A 14,546-nucleotide genomic window follows, 5' to 3' on the forward strand; every position below is an offset into this window, starting at 1 on the left:
CCCCCTCCCGCAGATCGAAAAAAAACAAATGAAATTTCTTTGTTCCCCACCATTAAAAAAAAATCCAGCCAATAAAAAAAAACAGCGTCACGGCAGCTGTTGGCGGGTCTAGAGACGGGAGGGGGGCTGATCCCCCTAGTGGCGATGTCCGGAGCCTCCGTAAAACCCACCACACGCCTGCGCCCTAGCCTCCCCTCCCCTCCCTAGTGCCAATGCTAGAAAACTTAAAATAAATCGAACATCGGCATACCCAGTCGCACTGAGTGCAAGTAAGACAGGTACAAAACGTGTTGTTAAATTGAAAAAGGACGTAAAACGAGTAAAAACGGTATCCAACGGCGAACAGTTGAATATCTCTGTCGTGACCCCCCACTTTCAGTGTCGACACACGACTCGGTACGTTCAGATATCCGAGGGATAAAGAGAAGAAAACGAATTTTTTCCCCCAAACAAATTGCGAAGATATCGCCAGGATTTGAATTTTTTTTTTCGAAAATATCGAGGTGTTGCGAACGCTTTGAAGACAGTTATGAAAGAACGCAGAGACAATTATTCGTGTAAAACACGAGTGAAAAAAATTGTCTGAAGTGCTTGGTGTTTACTTGATTGTTCGTCAAACTGTTTTTTTTTTCAAGTTCTTAAAACCGAAAACAGTGAAGGGAACGCGGATTCGCGGTTGTGCCTGTTGGCTGTCGCCTCACGGATGCATATGGAGGTAAAAAACTAGGATTATTATTAATCATAATTTTCGCGAGCCATGGATTTTCCTTTGTTTGGAGGTGAGATTCCTCGGTTGCCCAGTCGCATGCTCGATCGTCCTCTGTTTTTTTTCTCACGTTTCATTTTTTTTAGCGCTCGCAGGGTTCGGCGGGGAAGAAAGGTGACCCCTGAGGAATTGACAAATTTTTTCATTATTTTTATTTCAGCCATTTTTTCCAGCGTCCAACGACGGGATTTATCGGTTTTAACCCGCGAGCCTTCGATGTTGGGTCATTTCAACTACGCAATAGCACATTTCTTTGTCTCTTTATTGTATCCAAGTGCTGTAGACATTTGTTCATTTCATCTGTTCAATCATGTATTTTTTTTCATTGAGATAATAAAGTTGTTTACGGGGATGTGTTTCGATCCTGGGGCATTTTTCGAGGGAAAAAAATCAATGTTTTATTTTCCATCCTTTGTTGCCATTTACCTCGCGCTCTGTTCCACTCACTCCGATCCGGATTTGTATACACTCTCAGCTGATAGGGTCCCGTGTCAGCTGCCCAGAGACAGCGATGAGGGCCGGAGGGAGACGAGCGCTCGAGTGCATCAGCCCAAAATTCTGAATTTCAATTTTTTATTTTCCAACTTGAGGAAGATACTGTAATCACCCCGAACATCAATCGTATTCTAGATTAATACGATTACATGTACATTTCAAGGACTACAATGTTTTTTGATTATTTTCGAAAACATGCCTTCGTTCACAATTACTCAAAAACTAATGATGCGATCGAAGCCTCTTCATATAACTTAGAACGTGTCAAATTTTAGACGAAATGGATCCAGTCGTTTTACTGTTTTTCGACAAAACCCTGAAATTTCTCGTTCTTTTGTGGAAATAACGATTATCTTCAGTAGATTGTACTATTTAAATTTATGTTTTCGATGTCGCTGATTCCAAATATGTAATCATTTTACGTATCTCCAAAACTAAGGGCGATAGAGAATTTTTTTCTTTTGGTTTTGGGTTTTTCTCAGCTCAAGTGAGGTCTCCCGACCCTTGAGTATTTCAATGTGACCATCGGAGAATAATTAAATAATAAATTGTTGTCGATGCCAACGTTTCGTCTTTCCTCACTTGCGTTTTTTTTGCTCAGTGCTCAGTTCTGAGTTTGAATTATTTACACTGCCGTTTGTTTTAACAATATTCGGTGATTAACCTCCTGCATGAGAATTATCGGTTTAACATATTACATTACATTTTGTTTTTTCGCCACTACCATCGTCAGTTGTTGGTAGGATTTTTCAAAGTGAAACTGGGGTACTCGTCAGTTTAGAATAGTTCTATTGAAGCCAATTGGTGGTGTTTCTGTTTCCTTTCTTGTCGTTTTGTGGGGTAATCTAGACCTACTCTAGATTGCAACGACCCACATGACATGATTGAAACGGAAATGTAAATAAATTTTCATGATTTTTTAAATCTGATTTTGAGGATGAGGATGAATAAAAAATTGATAACACTGGAATTCTGAATGCCTTTTTTACAAGTCCTTGTCAACGATTCGTTGTGTGACCCTCGGGGTCACAAAGTCATGTCTTCTTTGTTACCGATCTTGTGACATCAAATAAGTCAACAAGAGGCTTTTTCTCCCTTATGTTCGACCCTTGAGATCAGAAATGTCATTCTCTTCTTGTTGCTCTCTTCGTAAAATCAAACAAGCGAACAAAGGAATTTTCTAATCATGTCAAATAGGAGATTTTGTGTCCACAAATTTTGACCCTCGTGACCTCTAGCCCCGCAAAAGTCGTTTCTGAAGTCCTCCCCAGAAACCTCTCTTCATTCTTCTGAGAAAGTGATCAATCATTATTTTTATTTTTATTTTTGGTCATTTTTATGCATTCCATCATGCAATAATCCCTGTCCCATTGTTTTTTTCTACTCTTTTCTGTCTTCAACGCACTATTCGGACGCTGTCATTAACCGAATCCACCTCGCGTGTAATTGAACGCCATGACTCATTCGTTTTGAGGCTGAAATTAAACATTATTAGCATAAATTCCGAGTTCTCTTGGTCTGTTACTCCTCTGGAAGAGTCATTGTCCCCTCCATTTAATTTTAATTTTTTTTTGGCTCGTAGATTTTATTTTGCTTTGAGATGCGACTATTGGGTGATAAGTTAACGGAAATTACATTATCAGTTGGATTTATTTTTCGATGCAATCGGTTTTACGAGTTTCAAATTGGAAAATTGATTGTTTTTGTTTATTTTCGTAGGTTTCATGTTTTGCAACTAAAAATAGAAGAAGATGATTGAAAAATCATAAATAATTTAGACGTTCGTGGTTGACGGCTCGTAAGTCAGACAGGGCGCTATTAAGCCAGCTGTATTATACAAATATTGCCGTTGATGCATAAATATGGATCAGAAAGTCAACTTCCCGATGAATAAATAAGGAGATCAGTAGAAATTCCGTGAGAAAATATTTTCGTTTTATGGAGAAGCGTTGAATAATTACGAAGAAGTAATTGGAAAGCATGGGAAACTTGAAGCGTTTGAGGAAGAAGTGTCTTTATGTAGTCATAATAGGGGCAAAATAGGGCTTAAGATTGGGAAAGGGCAAACGGAAGGGTAAAGAGGGTTAAAAGAGTCGACCCTTACGGGCGTTTGACCCTTCTTTTGTTTTTTCCGTTCAAGGATTAAACAGTCTTGAGGGTCACCAGGGGTCACGTTTAGGCGTACGGGTTAAGAGGGTCAAACCCTCGAAAGCTGACCCATTTAACCTTTCATTTGTTTCTCTCATTTGACCTTTCCTCACTTTTTTACTAGTTTTGCCCCATTTCCCCCCCATTTACGAAAAAGGAGAATGGATTTCCTGAAGAATTGGAAGACATTGTTCATTCAACTGAAGAAAAAAAAATAATATGTCACTTTTACATTAGGTGTCCCCGAACCGGCGCTGTCTGAACCAGCTTAACAGCTGATCGGAGTACGAGGCGGCGGTGAACGGGGCCACTACTGCACCAACACCCCGCGAACGGATTAAAAAAACCATAACAATCCATTGTTTTTCTTCGATGATCGGTTATTTGATCGAGAGAAGGTACATAATGCCCAAATTTCCTTCTGTCATTAGTAATAGAGATCTCAGTAATTAGTTCTAAAACGGCGGAAAATTAACTGTAAGAAAACCCAGTTACAGTTGATTTTTCGTTCAGGAAAAAAAATTATTCTTTTGAATAAAAGAGGAATAGAGCCCACATGTTTTTGATAGTTCATTTTTTGTGATACCTACCTGAAAAAGTGCACTTTTCGAAACGGTTTAGTGTCCGTAAAGCGTCTGTTTTACGCACTCGTGCACAAAAACAATAATGTTATTCCCACTATCCTTCCGAACAATGAACTCGGCAGGTATCACGACAAATAGGATGTGTTACACGTGCGTCTGAAAAAGTGGTTTTTACGCACGAGTAACACAAAAGCGTTTTTTGACCCGGGGAAGGTGAATGCTAGTCTCCCAACAGTCAAAGAACACTTCCCACACGTGTCGAGACCGATTTTTCATCACAATGTGTGGCAAGTGGGATTTTGCGCACGCAGCCCGTGCGTAAAATTTCACTTTACGCACAAGTGATGAAATATACTATTTTGCATTGAAAAATGTAGGCAAAAAATGAAAAATCTGGGTGAAAAATGGAAATTCATTTCTTTTTTTCGTTCCTTGAAGGAAGATAATACATTGAGGGGCCCGAGAAGATAATAACAGTCAGATTGACGCAAAGATGGTCAAAACTTTTCAAGCTTATCTGCCCTCCTGCCATCGCACTTACTCGTGCATACACTGCCGTGCTCACTTAGCTAATCACGACGAACTCATCTCCAAGGTTTGTTCCGTTCTCAATTTATTTGTCCAATTAGTTTGGACGCTTGATTAATAATAATGTTTTTGCAGTCCTTCCAGGGCAGCCAGGGTCGTGCCTATCTATTTAATTCAGTGTAAGTTTATTTTTGAATTCAATGGTGGTAACGCCATGTCATGAATATTCAGGGATTGCTGTGATTAATGGGAATTAATTGTTGTAGAGTTAACGTGGGCTGCGGACCCGCTGAGGAAAGAGTTCTGCTGACAGGTCTTCATGCTGTCGCGGATATATACTGCGAGTGCTGTAAAACGACACTCGGCTGGAAATATGTGAGTTATTTTTTATAGTGTTGAGGGTCAACTCTCCTGGGCATCTTTTGACGGAAGGTCAATCGTGAGGGTCAAACGAAGTGATCGTAAAGGTCAAATGGTCTTGGGGGTCAAATGTGAGGGCCGAGCGAAGTGATCACAGTCCATTTCGATCCTTCTGGCGATTTGACCCTTATAATTACCCCACTCGTCTCCCCGTTTGACCTTCAAGACCCTTTCATTCCAGTGTTTCTATCACACGGGGCTGTGCTCGAAAAAGAGGGAAAGAGGACTGCACGAAATGATAGTATTTAAAAACGTATTGAGTCATTAATTATCGATATTAATTGATTAGAGGTAAAAATTTCATTGAATAAGAGAGCAGCGAATTTTCAGGCAGATATAAAATAGAAAATCGGGAGTTCAGCGGTCCAAAAATGACTAAATCCCGATAATAGACTTTAAAATGGTGAACATTAGAATTTTTTAATGCTTCAGCCAATTACATCGCGATTGACTACCGCCATAATTGGAAACGATGACGCAGTTGTCAATGGGATTCGATATGATAGTTAATGTCGCTCTTAATGTTGATAAAATTATCGGTTCATGGTTGTAATGAACATTGCTCAAACTATCGCACATAATGTCGCTAAAATCGTCGCAGTAAACATCGCCATAATTATCGTACCATCACCATTTTCAATCATGGCGGCATGGCGGGAGACTAGCATAATACATGGCTCCGGCCATTTTTTGACAAAAAAAGTGATCATAAGGGTCAAACGGAGTTGAGGGTCAAGGGATCTTGAAGAATTTTGAATCATTAATTACCGCTGTTAATTCATTAAGTGTGAGAATTTCATCGAATAAGAAAATATTGAATTCCCATTTCCAGGAGCACGCGTTCGAATCAAGTCAGAAGTACAAGGAGGGCAAATTCATAATCGAACTTGCCCACATGATAAAGGAGAATGGATGGGAATGAACCACCGTCGCCAGGGCAAAAGTGGGGGATCACGACTAGATAAAGTCCCTCACTGGAGCCCTTGGAACAGGCAGATTACGTGAATAATTAATAATTCTTAGAGAGACAGGCTAAAAGCGCTAAACATAAAAACAATCCATACATTGTTGTCCTCATGTTTCAGTCCCTCGAATCATTCTAACTAAAACGGAAACTAATGAGTAAGGAAAATGACAAAGCATCATTACCCCTAAAACATTAAAAAAAAAAAACAAAAAAAAACCACCAACGAAAGTCTGTGATTTCATTTGTGATTTATAATCTTAGTAATGTTTTTCTGTTCCGGACAATTTCACTGAAGGAAAAATGAAAAAATACCGAAACGTCAGGGATTTTTTTTCGAGATGAAAGCAAAGATTTTTTCATTCTCAAAAAAAATGTTCTTGATCGAAAAGGAAAAGCTTTTTTTGGAGAAGAAGAAAAGAAAACAGTTTTATCGACCGGATATTTTTTCACAGTGAGAAAAATCTTTCTCGCCGCAAGAATGTTTTTCCCAACCGGAAAAAAAACATTTTCGAAATGAAAATAAATATTTGAATTGAAGAAGTGAAGAAAGTCGATTATTGTGGAGGATGTGGATTATTGTGGAGCCATATAGAGAGGATTTTATGATGGAAAGAGATGATTAAGTATTTGTATATTGAGAGATATTTTTGGAAATGCGAGAGATTGTCGAGTTGCTGGGAAAATTTGTTGTGAAGATGGAGTTGTCGGGGATTTTTGGGGGTCAACTGTGGTTACAGTGGTGCCATTATGGCGATTTTTTTTCTTCGAGGGGAAACACGTGCCGATGAATAATTGGGGGAATCCCAAAAATGGAACCAAAAAATTCTTTTAACAAACGGAAAAGAGGGAATTCCCAAAAATGGGAGGGTAAAAAAATTGACACTTCAATTTTTTCTATCCTTGCCAACTCCCCTTTCCCCTGGATTGAAAGAGGCACGAAAATTCCCTAGGTGGATGTCATTGTTGTGGAGATAACCTATGAGAATTTTCTCACGACAACAAACTGCAAAATAATGTTGAAATGAAATAAGATGAGATGAAATATGTAATGTGAGTGCAGCGGGGGTGTGCCACAGACTTTGTTGGACTGACTGCCTGCCTGCCGCCTCTATCGTTGGAATTTCACTGCCGATAATTCCTAATTAATTAGTAAAGATGAAGTAATGGGAGATGTCGAGATGAGGGAGACGATGAAAATATAATTGGAAGGATTTTAGAGATGAAAATTGGGATAAACTTACTGAGCCTGAGAATGCCCAGATTGTAGCCCCAGCGTAGCCTACACTAGTGTTATGAGAAAAGCCTATATAAAATATTATAGGAATTCATTTAATGATTTCTGTGATTAATTGAAATGACGAGATGGAAGATTAAATTTTTGGGAATGATTCCCTGTAGCTTAATGTGATAGGATGAGAATTATTGGTTGGGAATATTTCAAGGATTCGGGGTGAACACCTGGCCAATCCCTTTTGCCCTGTTTTTTTTTTTTCATGAAAAAAAAATTATTGAAATTTTTTATTAGATTTATATTTTTTTCAGGCATTTAAATTTTATACAAAAAAGTTCATCACAACAATTTCTCTATCTCCCTTCGAATTTGAGATATTGAGCAAAAACTAACATGGAATTAATTTTTAGGAAAAAAAGAGCACATTATATCACTAGGCGCATAAAGTATTTTCAGACGAATGAGATTTCAAGTCGTCTCGCCAGAGGCGACGTTCGTAATCACATGAGTCAGAAAATACTCTTTCATCCGTGCGATGTACAAAATTTTATGTAGCCAGTCCTGAAAATCCATTTTAAGATACGATTTATCGGTTTGTAAAATAACCTAATTTTTTCGTATCCAAAGTTAGTTTTTCCCAAATATCTCTGAATCCAACTGAGATACGAAAAATTTTGTAATAACTTTGCTTGTAGCTCTTGAAGTTTTCTACAAAAAAGGCTCTTAGAAAAATTTTTCTGTCTGCCATAGATTCCGAGATATTCATCAAAAACCAAAACCTCAATTTTTTTTCTTCAACAGAATTTTCCTCTCCTCAATCTCCCTCCCCGCAATATGACCGTGATATTTATACCCCGAACGTGATGAAGAATGCGAATAGAAATTGATCTCTTCATTTCACTTAATCCCAATCTAGCGGTTAAGAAATGTAAAGTGGGAGATATTTCAAACATAAAATTTGATGAAAAAATAAATAATTATAATAATAATAATTGTGAGAGATTGAAGGAGGGTAATGGTGTTAAATATCGATGAGAATGAATTTTTATGGTTGAATGGTATTAATACTGTATTATAGATAATCACTCATGTCTTTCTCTATTTTTTCATTTAGTCTGTGTGATTCACATAGTGAAATTGGATCTGAATAATTGTGAATATTCAGATGGTAGACATAATTTTGTAACTCATGATTTATTCATTTTTTCATTAAAAAAAACGATTGTTTACATGTTTTTTGTTATTCTTTTGTCTTTCATCGGAATCATTTAACAATTTTTTTAAATCACGAACAAAAATCGTGATATTGTTTGTTGCACGTGCACTAGGACGAATATAATTTATCATTTGAAATTTCGATTTCTTCATCCTTCGTTGAGTGGAATAAGGAGATGCGTAGAATTTCCGTGTGAAAATTCAAATTTTACGGAAAAATATAAAGCAATTACCTGAGAAAGTACAAGTTAATCATGAATGATGCAGGCGCCATCTTGAAAGGCCCGGGAGGTCGCCATTTTGGGGTACGATGTGAACGGCCATCTTGTTCAGCTAGTCCTCGATCAAATCAGAGGTGAAAATGGAAGATCTTCGAGGTCTTGAGGACTAGAAGAGGAAAATGGCCTTTCGTTTCAAGTTTTAAAGGGGATTTCTCCGGAATTTTCAGCACCAACGCCCGCAACTCCCTCCCACCCCACTCCGTTCTCGAGATAAACTCCAAAGAATCTTTTTTTATTTCACTCAACTTCCTATTGTTAACCCTTTTAACGACCAATAACACGGAAAATCACATTACAAAAATTATTTGATTGAGAATGTCACGAGTATCGATTTGGAGATTTTGAAAGATAAAATTTGTCAATTAAATTGCTTGAAAAAATCTAAAAAATTAATTTTGAAAAAAAAAACTATTTTTTTAAAACATTTCCGTTTTACAAATGGATCGTGGCAGTTGTTTAAACATTAAAAATTGTTCAAATTGATGAAAAACTTTTTTTTCAAACATCTTGAAAATTTCCTCAAGATCTCCATGCCATCCTCAACCAAAAATCGCACATTCAAATGGTAAAACCCATAAAATTCGAAATTCGATGAATTACGAGTGCTTGAGCGTGTGATTGTGACGGCCTAATCCTCTACATGTCTCTCGAGAGTACTTTTGATATCAATGTGGTGAAAAAAATACTAAAAATTATAAAAAAAAAATGAATTAATTATTTTTCTCCTCTGCAATTTTCCCGTTTCATTGTATCTCCACCTGTTTGTGAAATATCAGTTGAAATTTTATGTAATAAAATTGTAACCACGAATTCACGATTAATTAAATAATACATAGATATTTACTTCAATTCAGTTACACCGATAAATAGAAACAAAGCAATAAATATACGGAGTGAATAGGAATTTGTTTTGTCAAACTGGTCGAAGTGAGATGGAAGGAATCACAAGTTGATTTTTTTATGAATAAAAATATTAAAAGCCAATACTCGAAGTGTATTTTCTTCCTCGATCTTTTTTTCAAATTGAAATGTATTTTTTGACGTATAAAATACAGGGTTTACATTTCAATATTAAAAATGAGGCATCTTTTGACAAACTATTTATAAATTTTACTGATGGAAAAACCTTATCTATTCTTCTTAGATTTAGAAATTGCTTTCGCATTATTTCTGTTGCAGCAGCACCTCCAGATAGTTGTGATCACTTTTTTTATTACGTACAGGAGTACTAGCACACACGTTAGTATGAATCCATAGACATCTAGTAAGTGGAATTGCCACCATGATAGCTTAGTTGCTGGTGATTTTAAGACTGTTCCATGTCTCGCTGTGTATTCAACCCAGTAGACCGCTGTGTCGAGAGCAGTCATTGGACGGGTCAAGAAGAGCTCGGACACGTGAGCGATATTTTTGCTGCGAACATATCAATTAAGAGGCCTCGGGATTAAGAAAAAACTGCCGAAATGCGGGGAAAAAAATTGGTTCATTTCCTAAGATAGATAGTTTTGAAAAATGTTTAAAAATACGAGAAGGTTGACAGCTGTGGCGCTGCCATCTTTCATGGATACCCCCTCCCTCTGCCGCAAGGGTTCTAAAGATGGCGACACCTCCACCTCGTATTTTTAAACAGTTAATAAAATTATTTAGCCTCTTCAGATCACCCTCAGCTCGCAGCATCCAGTTTCTATAGAATGAACAAATTTTTTAAATCATCTTTCAGACGTTTCCAGTCCCTTTTGGCTGAGAAATCATGGCCTAAACTTTCTCCCCATTTCAGTATTCTTACATTCACCCTTTGAAATTGCATCGTGAAAACATGGTAATTACGACGTTTTATTACCTGTACATAGGATCCTTTAGAACAGCATTAATTGCATCCGTAAGGGACTTCACAGAGAGCGTTTCAATAGTCAGTGCAATTGCGATTTTTCTATTTGCGTAGCTATTTATGTTGGTATGCTGATCGCCAAAAAGGGGAATCCCAATCATCGGAACTTTGTGAGCCAGAGCTTCCTGAGTTCCCAGCAGGCCTCCGTGGGTTATGAATGCTCGCACATTTTTGTGTTCTAAAGGATTAATTTTTATTTTAATGAAACCGTGGCATATGGAATAGGGAACTTGCATGGAGCTCAATTGTGAAAATAACAAAACAAAAAATATAAGAATAGACTCGGATCGTAAAGGCCCATCCCCTCCGCTGGACGTCCGTTCGATCCAGCGCAAGGTGGGGGTAACGCTATTGGAAAACGGTAGAATTCGAAAATTTGGATTTCTTCTTCTTGACATGACTTTTTTTATTCACTTTAAAAAAGTAGCTTCATTTAAAACATAGAAAAAGTAATTTCAGTAGTGAGGAACTGACCACAGCAAGTCACATGCGAGAGTTTCGATAATTATTAATTTATTAAATAAAATTTATTTCATACACTAGTGATGTGAAAAAAATTTTAAGACCGTTTCCTTGAAAATTACTCATATATATGAGCAGATCGGCGCCAAATCAGCAGGCCAAAAAAATCGATGCTGGGGATTTTCGTTTCAATTTTTTTCTAAAAATGACTATTCGCGACCGCAACGTAGATGTGAGAACCACCAAGTGGGCTTTAAACTAACTCCTCTTGGGGGGCAACCAATGAAATCACTGGGAGTGAACCAATGATAGGCGTCAGTCAATGAGATCACTGGGTTCTCCGTGATTTCATTGGTTGGCCCTCAAGAGTAGTTAGTTTAGAAATCGCTTGATGCCGCCCACATCTATGTTGCGATCACGAATTATACTATAACTCATGATAGGTTGAATTGTATTTTGGTGATGATATCACAAGTGGCATTAGTAGTTCTTGGGGAGCGCTCCGTTGGTCGAGTGAGAGGAGAGTGGGGAGTGCGCCATCATCCATTGGATAAGGCGCACGTGAAGATTGGGTTAGGTTGACTCGAGCCATTCTGTGATTGGTCCAGCGTTCGACCACCCTTGTGACGCCACTAGCGATTTCAAAGCATTTCTTTAAATTCATGCAAGTTCCCTATTATTCAAATGAGGTGAGGTTTCACGTACTCAGAACGGCCACTTGCGGCATCCACGGCGACGTCATAACGTTCTTCGGTAAACCTTTGGGGAGATTCGTGGCATCCGCGATTTTGACGAGCACCCGCACCGGCGCTATCCTCTCGAATGTCTCGTATAGAATTTTCAATTTTTCCGAGGGGAGGGATTCAATCTTGATCATTGAACCGAAGGTGAAGTATACGCAACCATTGTTGCTTTCATCCAACCATTTTTGTAATTCCTGAAATTTAAGATCATCATCATCATCAAGAGCGTCATCTTCATAAGAGTATTACAAAGATTTTTCAATCTCCCCTGAATTCCTAAAGATTCACACAAAAATCATTCATGTTTATTCACATTATTGTCATTGATCTCACTTTTTTTTTTTTTTTTTTATTAATGCATTAGAAATCCGTATAGGATTTATTAGCTTTTGATCTCACTTTACGACTTATCACACCTATTAAATTTGACACAACCAAGCATATCCGTTGATTAATTTAAGATCATCATCATCATTTTCATATCCAAATCATCATCTTATTCATGAGAGATACAACAAATTCTAGATATACCTCAGTCTCCCGCAGATCGACGAAAAAACCACTCATTAATTTTCTGCAAATCATCACCATTCATCTTATTACACTAATGAGATTCAGTCATCAATTATTGCGCGTCGAATATGAAACTAATAAATCAAAGCCTCACTCACCGGTGTGAGACGCTGATCACTGTCATGGACATGGAGGCCACCAACATCGATGACATCAGGTGTCGCGGGTTTAATTTCGTTAATACTGAAGTGCTCATTCACGAGCAACAGAGATACATCATCATAGAGCGCATTGAGCGATGAGATTCTCCTGTTGAAGTACTTCTCCACATGTTCAACTTGCTCGCGCAAGTAGTAATTGATCTGAAGGCCGATCACGTTCATGATGAATGTGTTTGTTAGTCTCTCCCAGAAGGTCATGCGTTGAGTGAAGCTGGAGAAGAGACTCGGCATGTAGGACGGGTTTAGGGGATTTGCAAAAGGGTCGAATAACCAATCGTGTAATTTGGAGGCTACAAGTCCGACAACTGGAGCGTCCAGGTGCTTACCGAGGGCTATGAAACATTGCGCTGTAAATAACTGAGAAAATAAATGTTTATGGAAATTATTTTAAATTTTTCAGAGTGGATTTTCTCGAAAATTAAATGTCATCAGATGTTTTTTGTACAGAAATGAATTCGCATTAAGAGGCTTGGGAGTAAAAAAAAATTATTAGAATGGGGAAAAAACTTTGCGCCATGAATTCTCGGCCGACAACAAATGAAAAAAAAAATGAAAGATGGATAAAAAAATTTGTTCATTTTATAGAAATGGATGCCGAAAATAATTTCAAGAAATAATTTGGAGAAATAACTTCAAGAAACATTTGAAAACGCGAGGTGGGGGCGCCGCCATTTTGAATACGCTGACGGGGGAAGGAGGGGGCGTCCAAGGAAGATGGCGTCCACCTACCAACCAACTCGTATTTTTGAACATCTCTTAAAATTATTTATCCTCATCAGATCACCATTAACTCGATTCGTCCTGTTCCGAAAAAATGAACAAATTTATTAAGCTTTTCTTCAGATTTTTTCATGATCCTTTGACTGAAAATTCATGACGTAGTGTTTTTCCCGCGTTTCAGTCCTTTTATTACTCTCGAGGCCTCTTATAACAAAAAAATAAAAAACGACCGATTAAAAAAATGTCAATCTCGTCTTCAACTGTAAACAATTCATGCTGAAATGACATAATTCCCGATAAAAACCTCGTAATCACGAAAGTCATTACGGAAATAAATTATTCTGCATAAACAATCAACTACTTCGCAGTCTGAAATTAGCATAGATTCAAAACATTGTCTGAAATTCAATCTCAATCGTGTCCTCCGGTTCAACAAATGTTTGAGCTAATCACTACCTTATCTACAAGACAGATAACGATAAAGTTACATTAGATTCCCTATAAAAATTATCCATTGAAATGTCTCCTGAAGAATCCGCATGCAATTCTCGTGAAATTTACAGACTTGATCAAAACAATTGCGTCGGAGTAACCATGATATTGTAAGAGCACCTTGGAAGTTCAGTTATCTGTCATGATAGCGATAAAAAAATGTCGTAATATCACATGTAATTACTTCAACAATGATAACATCATAAGTTCCCTTCGGCGTCTTCATCAGTTCTTCGAAATAAGGGCTCCCAAGTAGATCGCACAGTTCGGTCCCCGTGTGTCTGACGAAGAAAGCCATGGAGAACCCGTTGAACTGCTTCGTCTCCGCGAACGTTATATTGTTAACAGCAATGGCCATTGACCCCTTGAGACTGATATCGCGGTAATTTGGAATCGGTTTGTTCGCGGGGAAATGGGAGACCATGTCGACACTGTGGCCCCGCCTCGCCAATTCCTTCAGGAGGTTCTCACCCAGAATGAAATGACTCTTCCCAGGGAGGGGGAAGACCCCCAAAATTCTCAACGCACTTGTGTTTTCGGATTGCAGGATTAACACTCCTGCCACCAGCAGTAGAGAGCGAATGAGCGACATAACGATGGGTCTATTTAATTTGCCAAGTGGATGACGAGGAGCTCTCGCTGCGTTCTGTTGCTAAACTGAATGACTGTTCACTACTCGGTTGCGACTTCCTCGTATCTCGAGTCGAGTGGCCTGTGACGTGTCAGTGGTTCTCTCTGGGGATTGAGGGGCTATCAAGGTCGGGTGAGGTAATACTTGGAGCGATGGTGAAGTTCAAGGAATGACAGACAATTTTATTTATCTAAAGAAGTCAACAGATTTCGAATTTCTGTTAGTTTCTCTGCGAGTTGAT

General features: G+C 38.2%; 2 protein-coding genes across 3 annotated transcripts; one reads left to right on the forward strand and one right to left on the reverse strand.

The window, feature by feature from the left end:
- The first annotated feature begins 239 nt into the window (after positions 1-239).
- On the forward strand, positions 240-7,454 carry LOC107044576 (protein yippee-like 1). 2 transcript variants are annotated; one of them, XM_015266507.1, is made up of 6 exons: positions 240-715; positions 3,647-3,807; positions 4,432-4,588; positions 4,657-4,700; positions 4,788-4,896; positions 5,774-7,454. In XM_015266507.1, the coding sequence occupies exons 3-6, from the start codon at positions 4,487-4,489 to the stop codon at positions 5,861-5,863; spliced, it is 345 nt and encodes a 114-aa protein (XP_015121993.1). In that variant the 5' UTR covers positions 240-715; positions 3,647-3,807; positions 4,432-4,486; the 3' UTR covers positions 5,864-7,454. The 2 variants fall into 2 exon arrangements, with proteins under 2 accessions (XP_015121993.1, XP_015121994.1); XM_015266508.1 differs by having other exon boundaries at positions 4,436-4,588.
- Positions 7,455-9,628: 2,174 nt separating this feature from the next.
- On the reverse strand, positions 9,629-14,347 carry LOC107044577 (UDP-glucuronosyltransferase). The gene is made up of 5 exons (XM_015266509.2): positions 13,859-14,347; positions 12,400-12,819; positions 11,691-11,922; positions 10,476-10,701; positions 9,629-10,048 (listed from the first exon to the last, which is right to left on the reverse strand). Exons 1-5 carry the CDS (start codon positions 14,264-14,266, stop codon positions 9,763-9,765), a joined length of 1,572 nt encoding a protein of 523 aa, XP_015121995.1. The 5' UTR covers positions 14,267-14,347; the 3' UTR covers positions 9,629-9,762.
- Positions 14,348-14,546: the final 199 nt, after the last annotated feature.

Source organism: Diachasma alloeum, unplaced genomic scaffold, assembly GCF_001412515.2.
Source record: "Diachasma alloeum isolate Michigan unplaced genomic scaffold, Dall2.0 Dall_scaffold_00760, whole genome shotgun sequence".
In the NCBI taxonomy this organism is placed as follows: Eukaryota; Metazoa; Arthropoda; class Insecta; order Hymenoptera; family Braconidae; genus Diachasma; species Diachasma alloeum.

Coding starts and splice junctions, on each gene's coding strand:
- LOC107044576 (XM_015266507.1), top strand. CDS start 4,487: ATGGTCAAAACTTTTCAAGCTTATCTGCCCTCCTGCCATCGCACTTAC. Junction 4,589..4,656: donor ACGACGAACTCATCTCCAAG/GTTTGTTCCGTT, acceptor ATGTTTTTGCAG/TCCTTCCAGGGCAGCCAGGG. Junction 4,897..5,773: donor CGACACTCGGCTGGAAATAT/GTGAGTTATTTT, acceptor TCCCATTTCCAG/GAGCACGCGTTCGAATCAAG.
- LOC107044577 (XM_015266509.2), bottom strand. CDS start 14,266: ATGTCGCTCATTCGCTCTCTACTGCTGGTGGCAGGAGTGTTAATCCTG. Junction 11,923..12,399: donor GTGATCAGCGTCTCACACCG/GTGAGTGAGGCT, acceptor CTTAAATTTCAG/GAATTACAAAAATGGTTGGA. Junction 10,702..11,690: donor GCCGCAAGTGGCCGTTCTGA/GTACGTGAAACC, acceptor TTAATCCTTTAG/AACACAAAAATGTGCGAGCA.